At 50.2% G+C, this 13,545-nt stretch overlaps 1 protein-coding gene and 1 pseudogene across 18 annotated transcripts in view; both read left to right on the top strand.

Moving 5' to 3' along the window:
* The window catches only part of CAMK2G (calcium/calmodulin dependent protein kinase II gamma), a 59,634-nt gene that overhangs the window by 724 nt on the left and 45,365 nt on the right, over positions 1 to 13,545 (top strand). For all 18 annotated transcript variants that reach the window (XM_066349817.1, XM_066349831.1, XM_066349824.1 and 15 more), the window contains exon 2: positions 744 to 838. In XM_066349817.1, coding sequence (XP_066205914.1) covers positions 744 to 838 — 95 coding nt within the window. The remainder of the gene's footprint in view (positions 1 to 743; positions 839 to 13,545) is intronic.
* Positions 12,866 to 13,187, top strand: LOC136381285 (ribosomal biogenesis factor-like; annotated as a pseudogene).

The raw sequence follows: 13,545 nt of genomic DNA, 5'->3' as shown, positions 1-13,545 counted from the left end.
TCCCCCTCCCCTCCGCACTGAGCTGGCCGCTGCAGCAGCCCCGGTCCCTCCACCCCCACCCGCGGAGCTGAGCCCGGCCACTGCAGCCCCCGCCCTGCCCGCCCCCCTAGACGTTTACAAAACTGGAGTGTGAGTTCCCATTTGGGAGGGGGAGAGTAGAGGAAAATATCATGGGGAAGGGGAGCTATTGATGTCTGAGACCCACAACTGGATCCCCTCTTTCCGTGCTGTCAGTTGAACCGAGATACAGTGGGATGAAGTGGGCTGAAGACGGTTGTGGAAGATTTGAGCCTCACTTTCCTAGGAGATCTCTCTCCCAGGGGATTTTACCCTCTCTCTAATTTTTCCCTCCGCTACCTTCAACTATTCCTGCTGAGAGAAGGGCAGGGTCTCTGTTCCCTTCTCTGGCTTTTTTGCCCGGACCACAGCGCTGTCTGTGTGATGCAGCAGGTGTGTGTTTTAAGCATCGCCCACCAGCTCCTGATGCACAACCTGAGGTTGAGGCTGTTGCTTTGCCCAGTGACTAGATGTGGGAGGTGGGAGTGAAGTGGTCCACCCACATCTGTTCAGTGTCATGTAGTGGCCACATTCTTCTGCCCCATGTTGTATAGTGATGGTCACTATGCTGGTGGGTGTGCATGGTTTTGATTGAAGGTTGATGGGACCATCCCTGTCCTCAGACCTGAAGCATGTGTCACCCTGATGTGCTCGGTGTCCCAGTTCTTTCTCCCTTCTTCCTCCAGGGGTGCTTTCTCTGTGGTCCGCAGGTGTGTGAAGAAAACCTCCACCCAGGAGTATGCAGCAAAAATCATCAATACCAAGAAGTTGTCTGCCCGGGGTGAGTGTTCTCCAGCTTGGCCTCTCCCTGGGATGCCCCCAAGTGCTATGGCTTCTTCTGAGGATGCTCTAGGAGTTGGGGGTCGTACATTTTAGCACTTGGAGAAGAGTTGGGATTTTAGGGTGGGTGAACCTTGAAGCCAGGGAAGGGGTTGCATGGGGAACTGGAAGTGATCAGAGAGAAAAGAGTGAAGAAGATGCAGGAGGTATAGGTAGCTACAGGGAGGAGCAGCCACTGAATGCTCAAGGGAGCTTGGTTTTTAAGGAGTGGAAGGATATTGAGAATGGTGGGTAGCATGGGATGGAGAGCTCTTAATTTAGGGCGTTTGGCGTTTCTGTGTTTGGGGCAGAGGTAGGCATTCCAGGCCTGTCCTAGTCCCTATGTGCCAGTGGTGACTTAGGATGTAAATGCAGTAAGTGAGCAGTACTGACAAATCCAGCCTCCCCCTGCCCACCAGGCGGCGGAACAGACTCCCAAGGGAAAGGAATCTGTAAACATCAGAGGAGGCTGCTACTGGTGAGGGCTTCTGGGAACAAATCCTGCCAGATGAACTTGATTGCTTTTTTGATCAAATTACAAAGTTGGTGGTGCAGCAGCAGATGCAGTCTGTCCTGGGTGGAGAGTTATGCTCATGGTCTGGAATTCTCAATGGCCTGGTCTGGCTGGGAGCAGCATTGCCTCAGGGTCTAAGGATTATGAAGAGCCAGGCCTTGGAGTCTGATTTGTGAGATCCTCCTGAGTACCTGAGAGTACCTGAGGCGGGGAGGGTCAGGCCCTGTCTTTCACACCTTGAACCTACACTCCCTGAACCTTGTATTGGGTGCTTGCCAAACTTGCCTCATCTGATAGGTATAGACTCAGCAATGTGTGAAGTGCTCTGTGAACAGGTCTAGTGAGTACAGAGGTATGTGGATGGGTTGGGTCATCGAGGGCTACAGGGTGCAGCAGGGGGACAAATTTTATGAGATCCAGAGAAGGGAATTAGGGCCATAAATACATTAGAAGCCAGGACAGGTACCCCAGGAAGACAGGCTATAGCTAGGAATGAACCAGACATCTCTGGGTTAAGAGATGTAATAGATGTCCCCAAGCATTGGAGAAACTATAAAATTCCACAGAGATGACAGTGGGCTTCTGTCTTGTTGACAATTGTTCTGGGACCTATTTAGCAGGGTATCTTCCTCCTGACTGGGAAAGCATCTCTCCATCCCTACAAACAGAGCTTTTCTTGCTGTCTCCAAGCCCCCATTTCTTCTTGTTCTCTACATTGGCTATAAAGTTGACTTATTTGTTTGTTTTCTTTCTCTCTGGGTACCTTGAATTGGAGGCGATGGTTACCATAGAGATATGTGGGCAGTCAGATGCACTCCTCCCCTGGGGAGTGGGGGATGGGGGTGCAGCACAGTGGGCTGGGCTCTTTCGCAGACATCCTCTGGCCAAGGATGCTGGGGGTAGGCAGAGATGACAGTCTGAGAGTGCTCACCTTCCTGTGTCCACACAGCATAGCCCTGGTGCATCAGAAATGGGGCTGGTGTCTGGGGTCTCCAGCTAGTCATGCAATTACTTTGCTTTTCCTCATTTCACCAAGTGTCCCCTGACACAGGGATGAGGGACAAAAAGATAACTGGGAGCCCAACTCCAGGGTGAGGCAATAGCTGGCGAGGTGACTTTGTAGCTGCCTGCCTTAAGCTGTCATTTTCTACTCCCTGCCTACCGACCTGAACTTCTCTGACCTGTATAATCATGTCTTTTTCCCATCATCACCTCCTCTTGACCTTGTCCTGTCTTTCCCAACTGATAATCATTCTTGTGCTGCCCAAACTGGGTGAGGTTTGATTTCTCTTTGATTTTTTTGTTTGTTTCCTGAAGAAGAAAATTCTTGTGTAAGATCGTATGCTTCAGGCATCAACTCCCCCTCTTTTGAGATGGTTATGCCAAGACTGGGGCTCTGTTGTATGGTTTGTGTGCCAGGTGACTTTGGGACAGAGGCCTGCTCCTGGATGATAGGCAAGATGTCAGCAAGAGGGGTCAGGAATATGTAAGTGCCAGTACTCTGGATGTGGGAGAGTGGGAGGGTGTTGTCTTGGAGATGGATGGAACAAGCCAGGGGCTGTGCTGGAGGTGTGGGCGAAGGGGATGTGAGCTTTTGGAGAGGGTTGTGCCAGGGGGCCCACTAGACTGGTGCCCATGGGGTTAGGGAGTGAAGGCCATGGCTTCCTGCAGCCTCTCAGTTTACACTGTATATTTTATAAAGGTGTAGCAACTGCGACTGGGTTTCACTCGTCGCTGTCTGTCTGTCTAGGACTCTGCAGGTGTTGGGTTTCTGTGTCTGGGAATGTGGTGGGCCCACCAGGGTCATCCATAAGGGTCTGAAGGGGCTTGTTGTTTCTGCTGAGTCTCCCTGCCTGTTTTCTTTCTTGTTTGTGATTCTCAGCGCTGCAAACCGAAAGGAAAGAAAGAGCAGCTGATAGCTGCTTCTCCTTGGCATTCATGGTGAGGTGGCCCTGGAGGCACGAGGAGAGATCACCTGGCCTTCTGGGGGGTGGGATCTGGATGGAATCCTTCTTTTGCTCTGTTGTTTCTTGTCATTGTGGCCTCAGGCCCACATTGGTGGGTAGGTTGCAAGTAGGGGGTTCATTTGGCTGTCAGTTGAACACTGTCTTTGTCTGTGGGCCTGTCTACATAAAAGTCACTGAAAGTCACATAACGTCACTCCATCTGCTTTGGAACAGCAATAGGTTTGGAGTTTGAGCTCTTAAGGGAAGCCATGGTTCCAAGCTGAGCTCTCTGCTAGGCTGAAGGAGGCATTTAAAATAGGCTTGGATGCAGGAGCTAGTGGGCCAGGTGATGGCAATGATAAGTCGTTATTTTAAGATTTAAGAGCACCCTCTTAAGGAGCCTGAGCCCTTATGTCTTTTTTTATTTTTAAATCTTCATATTCCCTTCTTTATTCATATGCATATAGATTTTCACCTCATGGAGCATAATATTTTATATCCTGCTCTCTTGCTTACATCCAAAACGTTTCCCCATATTGCTACAGTTGAGGGGTAGATGGTCCTTTTTTCTATATAGTTTAGGATTTATTCTTGAGACAATTAGCAACATAAGAAACCTCTGTATTTAGACCATTTATCTATGTTCCAATTGCTTTTAGTATGATGAATATGGGGCCTTACTAAGAGATGCTACTAGCAACAATATTTGCAATCTGTTACAGTTCTTGATTTATTTAGTCTGTATAACCTATGTGAAGAAATTTCTGTTGAAGCTAAATGTAAGCAAAAGCTTTCCTCTCACTGAGGACCTGGGAGGTAAGGGTAGGAACCATAACTGTTTCTTTACTTCTGTATGAGCAGGGCCTTGCAAAGTACCCATTACGTACAGAGCATCTATGTGTTGAATGAATAAATTAAAATAACTATATAACCTGTCATGGTTGCCTTTTGGCTTTGGCTCTCAGGGACCTCAGAGCCAAGTTGCTGGAACTCTTATACCCTGGTACTGGCTTGGGCTCCCCTTTTCTGCTCCATGGAGCCAGCCTGTAGGCCTGACACAGCTGTTGGGGAGGACAGATGAGACTGAAGAGCTGGGCTTGGAGCATAGTGCCGGTGGGAGATGTAGGAAGACAGTGTAGCTTATGCTCCCGTCATTAACGACCTTCTAGGGCAATGTTGGCACTTCTCAAAGCAGTGATTTTCAATTTCAGTGTGTATAAGGACCACCTCAGGTACAAATTAAAATGCATATTCCTGGGTCCTACTTACAGAGATTCTGCTTCTGAGGGTTGGGAGTGTGGTTCCGGAATCTACATGGCAAGTGATCTCTGAGCCACACTTTGAGAAAGGCCATCTAAAATCAGCAACAGTGGTGACAATTACTCTTGCTGTGCTTTCTGAGATTTACCAGACACACCTTAACCCAGCCTTTTCCAGGTGGCGTCTCTGCTGGTATGTGGCCATCTGTGCACATGGGCTGTTCTTTGATTTGGGGCCTCCTTCTGAGCTCCCAGATTGGGGTGTCAGTCTGTGTTCAAGGCTGTGGCAAGCTGAGTGGCTGGGGTTGTGGTATGTTGGCCACCAGAAGGGCAAAGGCTGTCCCTTTCTGGGTCCAGCTGGCCCTGGGGACTGAAACAGGATCCCCTTGGGTGGTGCCAGCTGAGAGGAGTCCCCACCCCTTCAGTGTTGGCCTGAGTAGCCCCCATGACATTTGTGTCCCCTGTGGTATCTCCAGTGAGGAGAGTCCTGTTAAGGATCTGGATGAAGCGTGGGGAGGGTGAAGCAGCAGTGAGGGGGGGGGGGGGGGAAGGGAGGGAAAATCCATGCAGCACCGGGACGCTGGGACTCTGGAACCTGAGGGAACATTGAAGGAGGCTGTACGCAACACCACGCTTTCCTCCTAAGCATAAAACAGGCCATTTTTTGTTGACAGAGGAATGGACATCCTGTATATAAGTGACAGAGCTCTGACTCTTCCTTCCAAGTGGTTGAGGAAGCAGCCTGGAGGTCCCTTCTCTGTGCCAAAGCTTATGCTGGGCCAGTTTCATATAGTCATGCCGTGAGCTGTGATTTAGCTTGTACAACACTAGCCTATCACCTGGCCCTCCCATTCACCTTCCCAGAGTGACTTTGGGTGCTGGCATCATGGGGTGGGGATGGAGGTTGGAAGATGATCCCATCTCATAGAAGAGGCTCCTGCTTTCTTCCCGCTGCTTGCTCTGGTCCTTTGGCAGAAGCTGTGGCTTCCAGCTTCAAGGCTGTGCTGGAACCCTAGCGGTGAGCGGCTGACCCCATTCTCTGCTGAGGCTGGAGATGGGGCAGGAGAGGAGTGGGTGTGATAGGCTCCTGCCCCCATCCCCTTGCCTGCTGCTCTCTGGACAGCCTTGGCAGGCCGACAAGTGCCTGATCCCATGGGTGCCAAAAGGGTGGTGACAGGAAGAGATGGGCACTTGGCACTTCTTGAGTGCCTCTCAGTGAAGGCCCTTTGTCATCTCCCCATGGCCAGAAAGATCTGCCCCAGAGCCACTGGGGAAACCAAGGCACGAAATGAAAGTTTTGTTTGTTTTGAGCCGTAGATATGGCAAGGATTTTGCCAGTGTTCAGACCCCAGTATCTTTAAGTGGTGTGGTCTTCGCTTACCCCTTGGCTCCTCCCTTTAAAACACAGATTCTGGGTATTTTGTTGCTGTGGTGAATCCTGATATATCACTCCACACCTCTCCAGAGCTCTCAGCCCAGTGGAGCAAACGTCTCCTTTCTGCTGGCTGCGGCCTTGCTCTTTTCTGTACCCACCTCTCTGGGTACAGCCCCTCTGTGGTGAGGAGATTTCCAGCCACTCCCCCCAACACCATCTCTACTTCCTGGGCCCCAGCAGCCCCTGGAGCTTCCCATCTGCTCCCCTTTTTCCCTCTCCCTTACTTTCCCCTCCCCCCTGCTTGCTGCTGCCCTGGGAGGAGCTATTTTTAGGGGCTGCTTCCTGGGATGTTTTACTTGGGGCTGGTTACCATGAAGGAAATGTCACCAAAACAGTGGGCAAAGGCTGCAGGCACCCAGAGCCTTGCTGGGGGCATGGAGAACTCAGTGGCTGACCCTGTTCTGGCCCTTAAAAGCGGCCAGAGTGCCCAGAGGCAGAACCTTGCCTTCTTGGGGCTTGCTAGTGACCCCATGGGGATTTTCTCTGTCCAAGCTAGTTTGGGAGGCTCTTGCTGTGGGGCACTTCTTGGTACCTCTCTCCTTTGCTTCCTTAGTTAAAGCTTCTATTGTCTTAAGATCCAAAGGCCAGCCTGACCAGGCGGTGGCGCAGTGGATAGAGCGTCGGACTGGGATGCAGACGACCCAGGTTCGAGACCCTGAGGTCACCAGCTTGAGCGCGGGCTCCTCTGGTTTGAGCAAAAGCTCACCAGCTTGAACCCAAGGTCGCTGGCTCCAGCAAGGGGTTACTTGGTCTGCTGAAGGCCCGTGGTCAAGGCACGTATGAGAAAGCAATCAATGAACAACTAAGGTGTTGCAACGCGCAATGAAAAACTAATGATTGATGCTTCTCATCTCTCTCCGTTCCTGTCTGTCTGTCCCTATCTATCCCTCTCTCTGACTCACTCTCTGTCTCTGTTAAAAAATAAAATAAAAGATCCAAAGGCCAAAGCAGGGGCTCAGGTTTTTATGTTGCTTGCTTAAAACTGCCTGAGTTCAGACTGAAGAGAAGGGGAGGATTACGATTTAAAGGACAGAGCCTTGGTGTTCACGTGGTATTCACATGGCACGTGTCAGGCCCTGTCCCACTGTATTCAGCCCTCGGCTAGTTCCCGGGTGTGTGGGTGTGAAGGAGATAGAAGCCATGCCTCCTGCCCTTACTTGGTGGATGGACTTTCCTTTTTTAATTGGAGACTCTTTGCACCTTTATAGTGAGATTCAAAGAGGAAGGAGTGTGGCGCCGCAGTGTCAGGGTGAGGGAAATGGGACTCTGGCTTGGGATTCCGGCTGGTCAGTGCCCAAGGCCAGGGGCTGTTTATAAGTGGCTGGAGAACGTGAATTATGACACCACATCCCTCCAGTGCCCTTGTTTCTACCCCACAGAGTGAGGCCTCATGAGGCTTGCAGGGGCCTCTGCTGCTTAGGAAGGAGGGGAGACACTGGGGAGAGCAGCAAGTGGCAGTCGCTCCACACTGAACATCTGAAATTGGTGGGGCTGTAGGAAGCTTCTCACAAACGTTTGAAATACCCTCTGAAAAGTCAAGGGTATCATCCAGACTGGATTGAGGAGGGTCCTCATAGCCAGAGTTGGGGCTCTGTGTCCATTCCCAATTGCAGAAGGTTGTATGTATAGGTGGCAGCGGAATCTTATATGAAGCTAGTGTTGACATTTGTGGTTTTACAGAAATGTCACTAAATCAGCGGGCACATCCCCATAGGGCTGTGTAGAATCAGTGGCCAGCCTTTCCTTGTCCCTGATCCTGCGGGGGAAGGAAAGTGCATTTGGTGTAGGCTTTTCTCCTGGAGTCCGAGGGGAAAGATGGTACTAGGGCTCTGCATTCCCCTTTGCTGCATGCTGTTTCTTTACTGTCTCTTTTCTGCCTCCCTTGACACATCTGGCCACTCCTTGCTGCCCTTTCTGTGAAGGGTACCTGTCTTTTGTGGAGCCCTGGCCCAAGTCTTGAAGCCCTTGGGCAGAAGGTGGGAGAGGCAAGGCCTCCAGGGGCCTTTGGTTTCAGGGACTGGCTCTGCCCTCGGTGAGCTGCTGGGGAAAGCCTGAAGTCAGCCCTTGATAACATCTGCTTCTGCTTTCTGCTCCTGTTGCCACCTCTGCTCTTGAGGGGGAAAACCTTGCAGAGGGCGGTGGTTGGAACTGGGCTGAAGGCCGGCAGGGGTGGGCCTCTCCATGGCAGTAGCACACAGGCAGGCAGGAAGTGGCCCTGTGCAAAAGCGGGAAGTGGCTCTTGTCAAACAGGAAGGGGGGTGGGTAGACCATGGGGAGGGGCGGGGACAGGCCTGGTGGAAAGGTGGGTGGGAAGAAGGTCAGCCCTGGAAGGGCTAAGCTGCTCCCTAGGAGCAGTGAGCTCAGTGGTCACTGGGAGGAGGTGCGTCTCCAGGAAGAAGGCCGCCTTTGTGACAAGAGCAGCTGCTGTGTTACCACCTTGGGATGTTGAGCCAGGGCCGGGACCTACCACTATAGACCGTGACAGTCCAGGGGCCTCATCCCTTTTAGGGTTGGGGATGCTACTGTGTTTGGCTGGGACAGCTCTTGCTGTTGGGAAAGATGCTTTACAAACCACACTTGTTCCTGAATCCTGCTGCTGCTGGGGCGGAGCCCTGCTTTTTCCTAGACAGGGACAAGTCGTGGAGGGGATTAAGGACAGAAAGTGTGTGGGAAAGGGGCAGGAGACAACAGCTGGAGAGGCTGAGGCGCTGGCTGGCTGTGCGTGGCGGAAGGAGGCAGGGGCCAGTGTGGTAGGCAGAAACCGCACAGCTCGTTGAGCAGAGCTGGATGGCTGGGTGCCACAGCTGGCGAGACTGAGGCCAGTGAAGAGGAAGAATCCCACGGGCAGCAGCACTTCCTGGGCTACACTCTCTCTGAAGAGCCCTCGTTACTAACCTTCACCTGCAGGCTGTAGACCGAGGGGCTGAGGAACAGCCTCACGGCCAGGAAGGCTGATGGAGCTGGGTTGGAGGGTACAGTTGGTGTGCTGTGTACTCTGTGCCAGTCCAGGCTAGGGGAGAGTAAGTCCAGCTCTCTCCTTGTTCCTGCTAATAGCCATGGCCACAAGTCCCATCTGGTTGGCCTTGTCCATCTTATCACTGGGCCCTTTGATAGGAGGTTCTTCCTTGTGCGCTAGGCACCATGCTGAGTGCTTACCCAGTAACATTTAATTCACAGATATTGCGGCCTCCACTTTATTTTATTTATAAAAATTTTATATTTATTGAGTTTTAGAGAGAGAGAAACATCAGTTTGTTGTTTCACTTATTTATGCATTCACTGGTTGATTCTTGTATGTTCCCTGACCAGGAATTAAACCTGCAACTTGGCATATCAGGATGATGCTCTAACCAACTGAGCTATCTGGCCAGGGCACTGCCTCCATTTAAGAAGTGAGGACACTTTTCCCAAAATAATGTGGCTGGCTCACTGTCTCACCTCCTTTGTGTCCTAATCGGATGTCACCTCCTTGCTGAGGCTTTCCTGACCACCCTGTATCCTTTCCCCCTTCCCTGTTTGATTTTTCTGCCCAGCACTTGCCACAGCATCTATCGTGCCATCCAGTTCTTACTGTCTGTCCCTTCCCTCAGCCCAGCCCCAGAGTATTAGTTCCATATAAGCAGGGATTTTTGTCTGTTTTGTTTAGTCCTATGTCCCCAACATCTAATATCTAGAACAGTGCCTATCACATAGCCTCTGTAATATATTTTTTTAATTTATTTTTTTTACAGAGACAGAGAGAGAGAGTCAGAGAGAAGGATAGATAGAGACAGACAGACAGGAATGAAGAGAGATCAATCATTAGTTTTTCACTGCAACACCTTAGTTGTTCATTGATTACTCTCTCATATGTGCCCTGACCGTGGGGCTACAGCAGACCGAGTAACCCCTTTGCTCAAGCCAGCGACCCTGGGTCCAAGCTGGTGAGCCTTGCCCAAACCAGATGAACCTGCGCTCAAACTGGCAACCTTGGGGTCTCGAACCTGGGTCCTCTGCATCCCAGTCCGACGCCCTATCCACTGCAACACCGCCTGGTCAGGCTGTAATATTTTGAATGAATGAATGAATGAATGAATGAATGAGGCTCAGATGGGTTGAATAACTTGCCCAACATGGCAGTGCTGGGATTCAATCTGGGACTGTGTGACTCTAAAACTGATGTGTTAATGGTGTGACTCCATGGCTAAGGATCAGAGCAAGGACCAAGGCACAGCCCACGGTTTAGAGAAGACATAAGCTTCGCCTAGAATATAGAGCTCACTTCCTTGGAGTTAGGGTCGAACTAAGTGACTGACACAAACCCTCTGGACGCTGAGCAACTCCTTTGAGGAGCCAGGAACCTGAATCTGTATCTCTCCTCTTCCCACCCTGAGTCACTGATAAAGCTAGAGCACCCTTATTTTTAGTCCTGTTGCTGTTGCGAGGTGTAACCATTAGCCAGTAAGAGACTTAGGGAGGAGATAAACATTAATCTTCTGGGCCTTCCCCTCAGCTGCCACCTCTGTATAGTAAGATGCTGTCCTGCACCTGCCCAGGCAGCCAAGCCCAGGGCTGGGGGTTTTCGGCTGTTCAGGTGAGCGGTCAGAAAGAAGGCTGGCACGCTTGGTACCATCAACCCCAAGTCTGGGGGCAGGAGGAAGGTGGATTGGCTCTGACATCCTCCCAGATCTGGAAGACACAAGTCCCCCTGCACCAGGCAGGACTGTTGCTGCTTCCTTGACTACATCACCTTCTGCAGGTCCCTGGGACAGGACTGGGGGTTCTGGATTATATGGGAATGTGGGGCTTCCTGGGGTTCTTCTGGCTACATCCTGGTCAGTGGTCAAGCCCAGCCCGAGGCTGGGCAGGAAGGCCTGACCCAGATCTCTGGGCAGCGGGGATGGATTAGCTGGACAGCAGGAACTGATCTCTGCCTGCCCCTGCCTCCTACTTCCACAAAGCAGAGCTGGTAGAGGGAAAGTTTAGCACAAAGCTGGGGGTGGTTGGTGAAACAATAAATGAGTTTGTTCTTGTCTATAATCCCTACTTATCTCAGACTAGGTTACCTCAGAGAGGCCTGAGTTTGAATCCCAGTGCTAGCCCTCTACTGCTGTTAGACCTCAGGCAAGTTATTTGACTTCTCTGGGCCTCAGTTTCGTCATCTGTGAAGTAGGGACAGTCATAGAACCCACCCATATTGTGACGATCATGGGAGGCTTTACAGAGGCTCTTTGCTGCTTAAGAAGTCGGGTGGGCAGAAGCCCCTAGCAAGGGAGGCAGGAATCACTTGGTAGGTATAGATGTGAATGCAGAATGCATCTGCCTAGGCCTAGAGATATTGGGGTAAACTTGAATGTGTCCCCCAAAGCCTAGAGTCTTTACTTGATGCTCTCACTTTTCTTTATCTTGTCATCATAGCATAGCAATGGAGAAAGAGGGTTCTAGGCTCAGACCACCTGTACCCACTGTTTGTGTGACCCTGGGCAGTTACTTTAACTGGTTAAGCCTCAGTTTCCTCATTTGTAATGGAGTGGAGTTAATTAATTCCCTACTTCACAGGATTTTTTTTTCTTTTAAGTGAGAGGAGGGGAGATAGACAGACTCCCTCATGCACCCTGACTGGGATCCACCAGCCAACCCCATTTGGGGCTGATGCTTGGGTCAACCGAGCTATCTTCAGTGCCTGGGGCCAATGCTCGAATCAGTCAAGCCACTGGCTATGGGAAGAGAGAGAGGAGGGGGAGAGGGATGGGGAAAGAAGCAGATGGTCGCTTCTCATGTGTGCCCTGACCAGGGATCAAACCCGGGACATCTGTACACTGGGCAAACAACGCTCTATCCACTGAGCCAGCTGGCCAGGGCCATTCACAGGATTTCTGTGAGGATGAAATAAGATAATCCATGCCTCTACCTGGTATGTAGTAAATCCTTAGTAAATAATAGTTATTACTACTACTGTTGATGTTACTGATAAACCTTTATTAAGCCCCTATTAGGAAAAGAACTCTAGAAAGCACCACTCAGAAAGGTCTCTCTCTTTGAAGAGCTTGTGACTGAAAAACTGATATATGATACTGAGGATTATAAGAGATTCCATGGTAGATGGGAGAGTTGTCAAAGGGGAGAAAGTGATGTCTACCAAGAGGAACAGGGACAACTTTGTGAAGGAGGTAATTTTGGGCAGGATTCCAGCAAGGGGAGTGGGGAGGGCTTCTAGGCCACCTTGCTTTGAGTAGCAGTATTGTCTTGTTCTACATCCTGGAGCTCTGCCTTCTGGAGGACAGAAGTGACCATGACCAGCACAGCTCACTTGGATCTGGGGACTCTTGATTCTGGTCATTTCACCAAAGTAGAGGAACCTCAGAGTCTGAGTGCCCCAACAAGAGGTGGTCAAGAGGATCCTGGGGAGAAACAGGATTTCTGTAAAATGGGCATCAGAGTAGTACCAACCTCATTAGAGTTGTTATAAGGATCAATTAAAAAATGTATCTGGCCTGACCTGTGGTGGCGCAGTGGATAAAGCATTGACCTGGAACGCTGAGGTCACCAGTTCAAAACCCTGGGTTTGCCTGGTCAAGGTACATATGGGAGTTGATGCTTCCTGCTCCTCCTTCTCTCTCTTCCTCTCTCTCTTTCTCTCTCTCTCCTCTTTCTCTACAAATGAATAAATAAAATCTAAAAATGTTTTTAAAAAATGTATCTGCCTGGCGTAGAAGTAACCTTTCAGTAAATGTTACCTATTATTATATTTTCAAATCATCATCATCTTTGTTGTCGGCACCGTTATGTCTTAGGGTTGCTGTAAAGACTAAAGTAGACAGTCCTGCGCGTGCCTATGGTGTAACCTGGAGCTGGAGACAATGGCCAAGAGCAAACCAAAAGGGCAGAAGCCCAGGAGTGTGTTTCAAATAGCCAGCTAGAAAAACTTTAAGGGTAAAAGTAAAGCAAAACCAGTTACCACTAAGCTTAAGAAGAGAAACATGGTGAAGGATGAGAAGGTTCATATATATATGCAGAAGGAGCTCGCCCACTTCTCCAAGGCCTTTCCCTGGAGCCTCTGCAGAAACAGCTGAGTCCTCAGCAGTGTCATGAAAACAGATCAGTGAATGTTGACCAAGCTACAAGATTAATGGCTCAGTTGTGATGCGCTGGTGATTCCCCCTAAAACCAGATTCCCCCCAAAGGCCAATAAAGTCATGTCTTATACAAAAAAAGACTAAAGTAGAGAATATATGCAAAACTCCTAGCACAGTGCCTGGTCATATAGTCGATGCTCAATGAAACTTGGCTCTTATTAGTAATTCTTATAAGAAAGAGAGTTTGGACACCCTGGCCCAATGAAATCCCTGCAGTAGTAGAAAGAGTGCCAGAGTTTAGTTGAAGACTTGGATTTAAATCCTGGCTCTGCCACTCACTACCTTGAGGTGCTTTCGTAAGGCATTTCCTCATCTGGAAAAGGCGGTCAGAGCACCTGTCTCCAGCATTACTGTGACTTGCTGCATTAATTCAGCAAATTGTAAACAGTGCATAGTTGTT

Source organism: Saccopteryx leptura, chromosome 9, assembly GCF_036850995.1.
Source record: "Saccopteryx leptura isolate mSacLep1 chromosome 9, mSacLep1_pri_phased_curated, whole genome shotgun sequence".
Lineage (NCBI taxonomy): Eukaryota > Metazoa > Chordata > Mammalia > Chiroptera > Emballonuridae > Saccopteryx > Saccopteryx leptura.
This window is presented reverse-complemented; position numbering and strand designations above follow the sequence as displayed.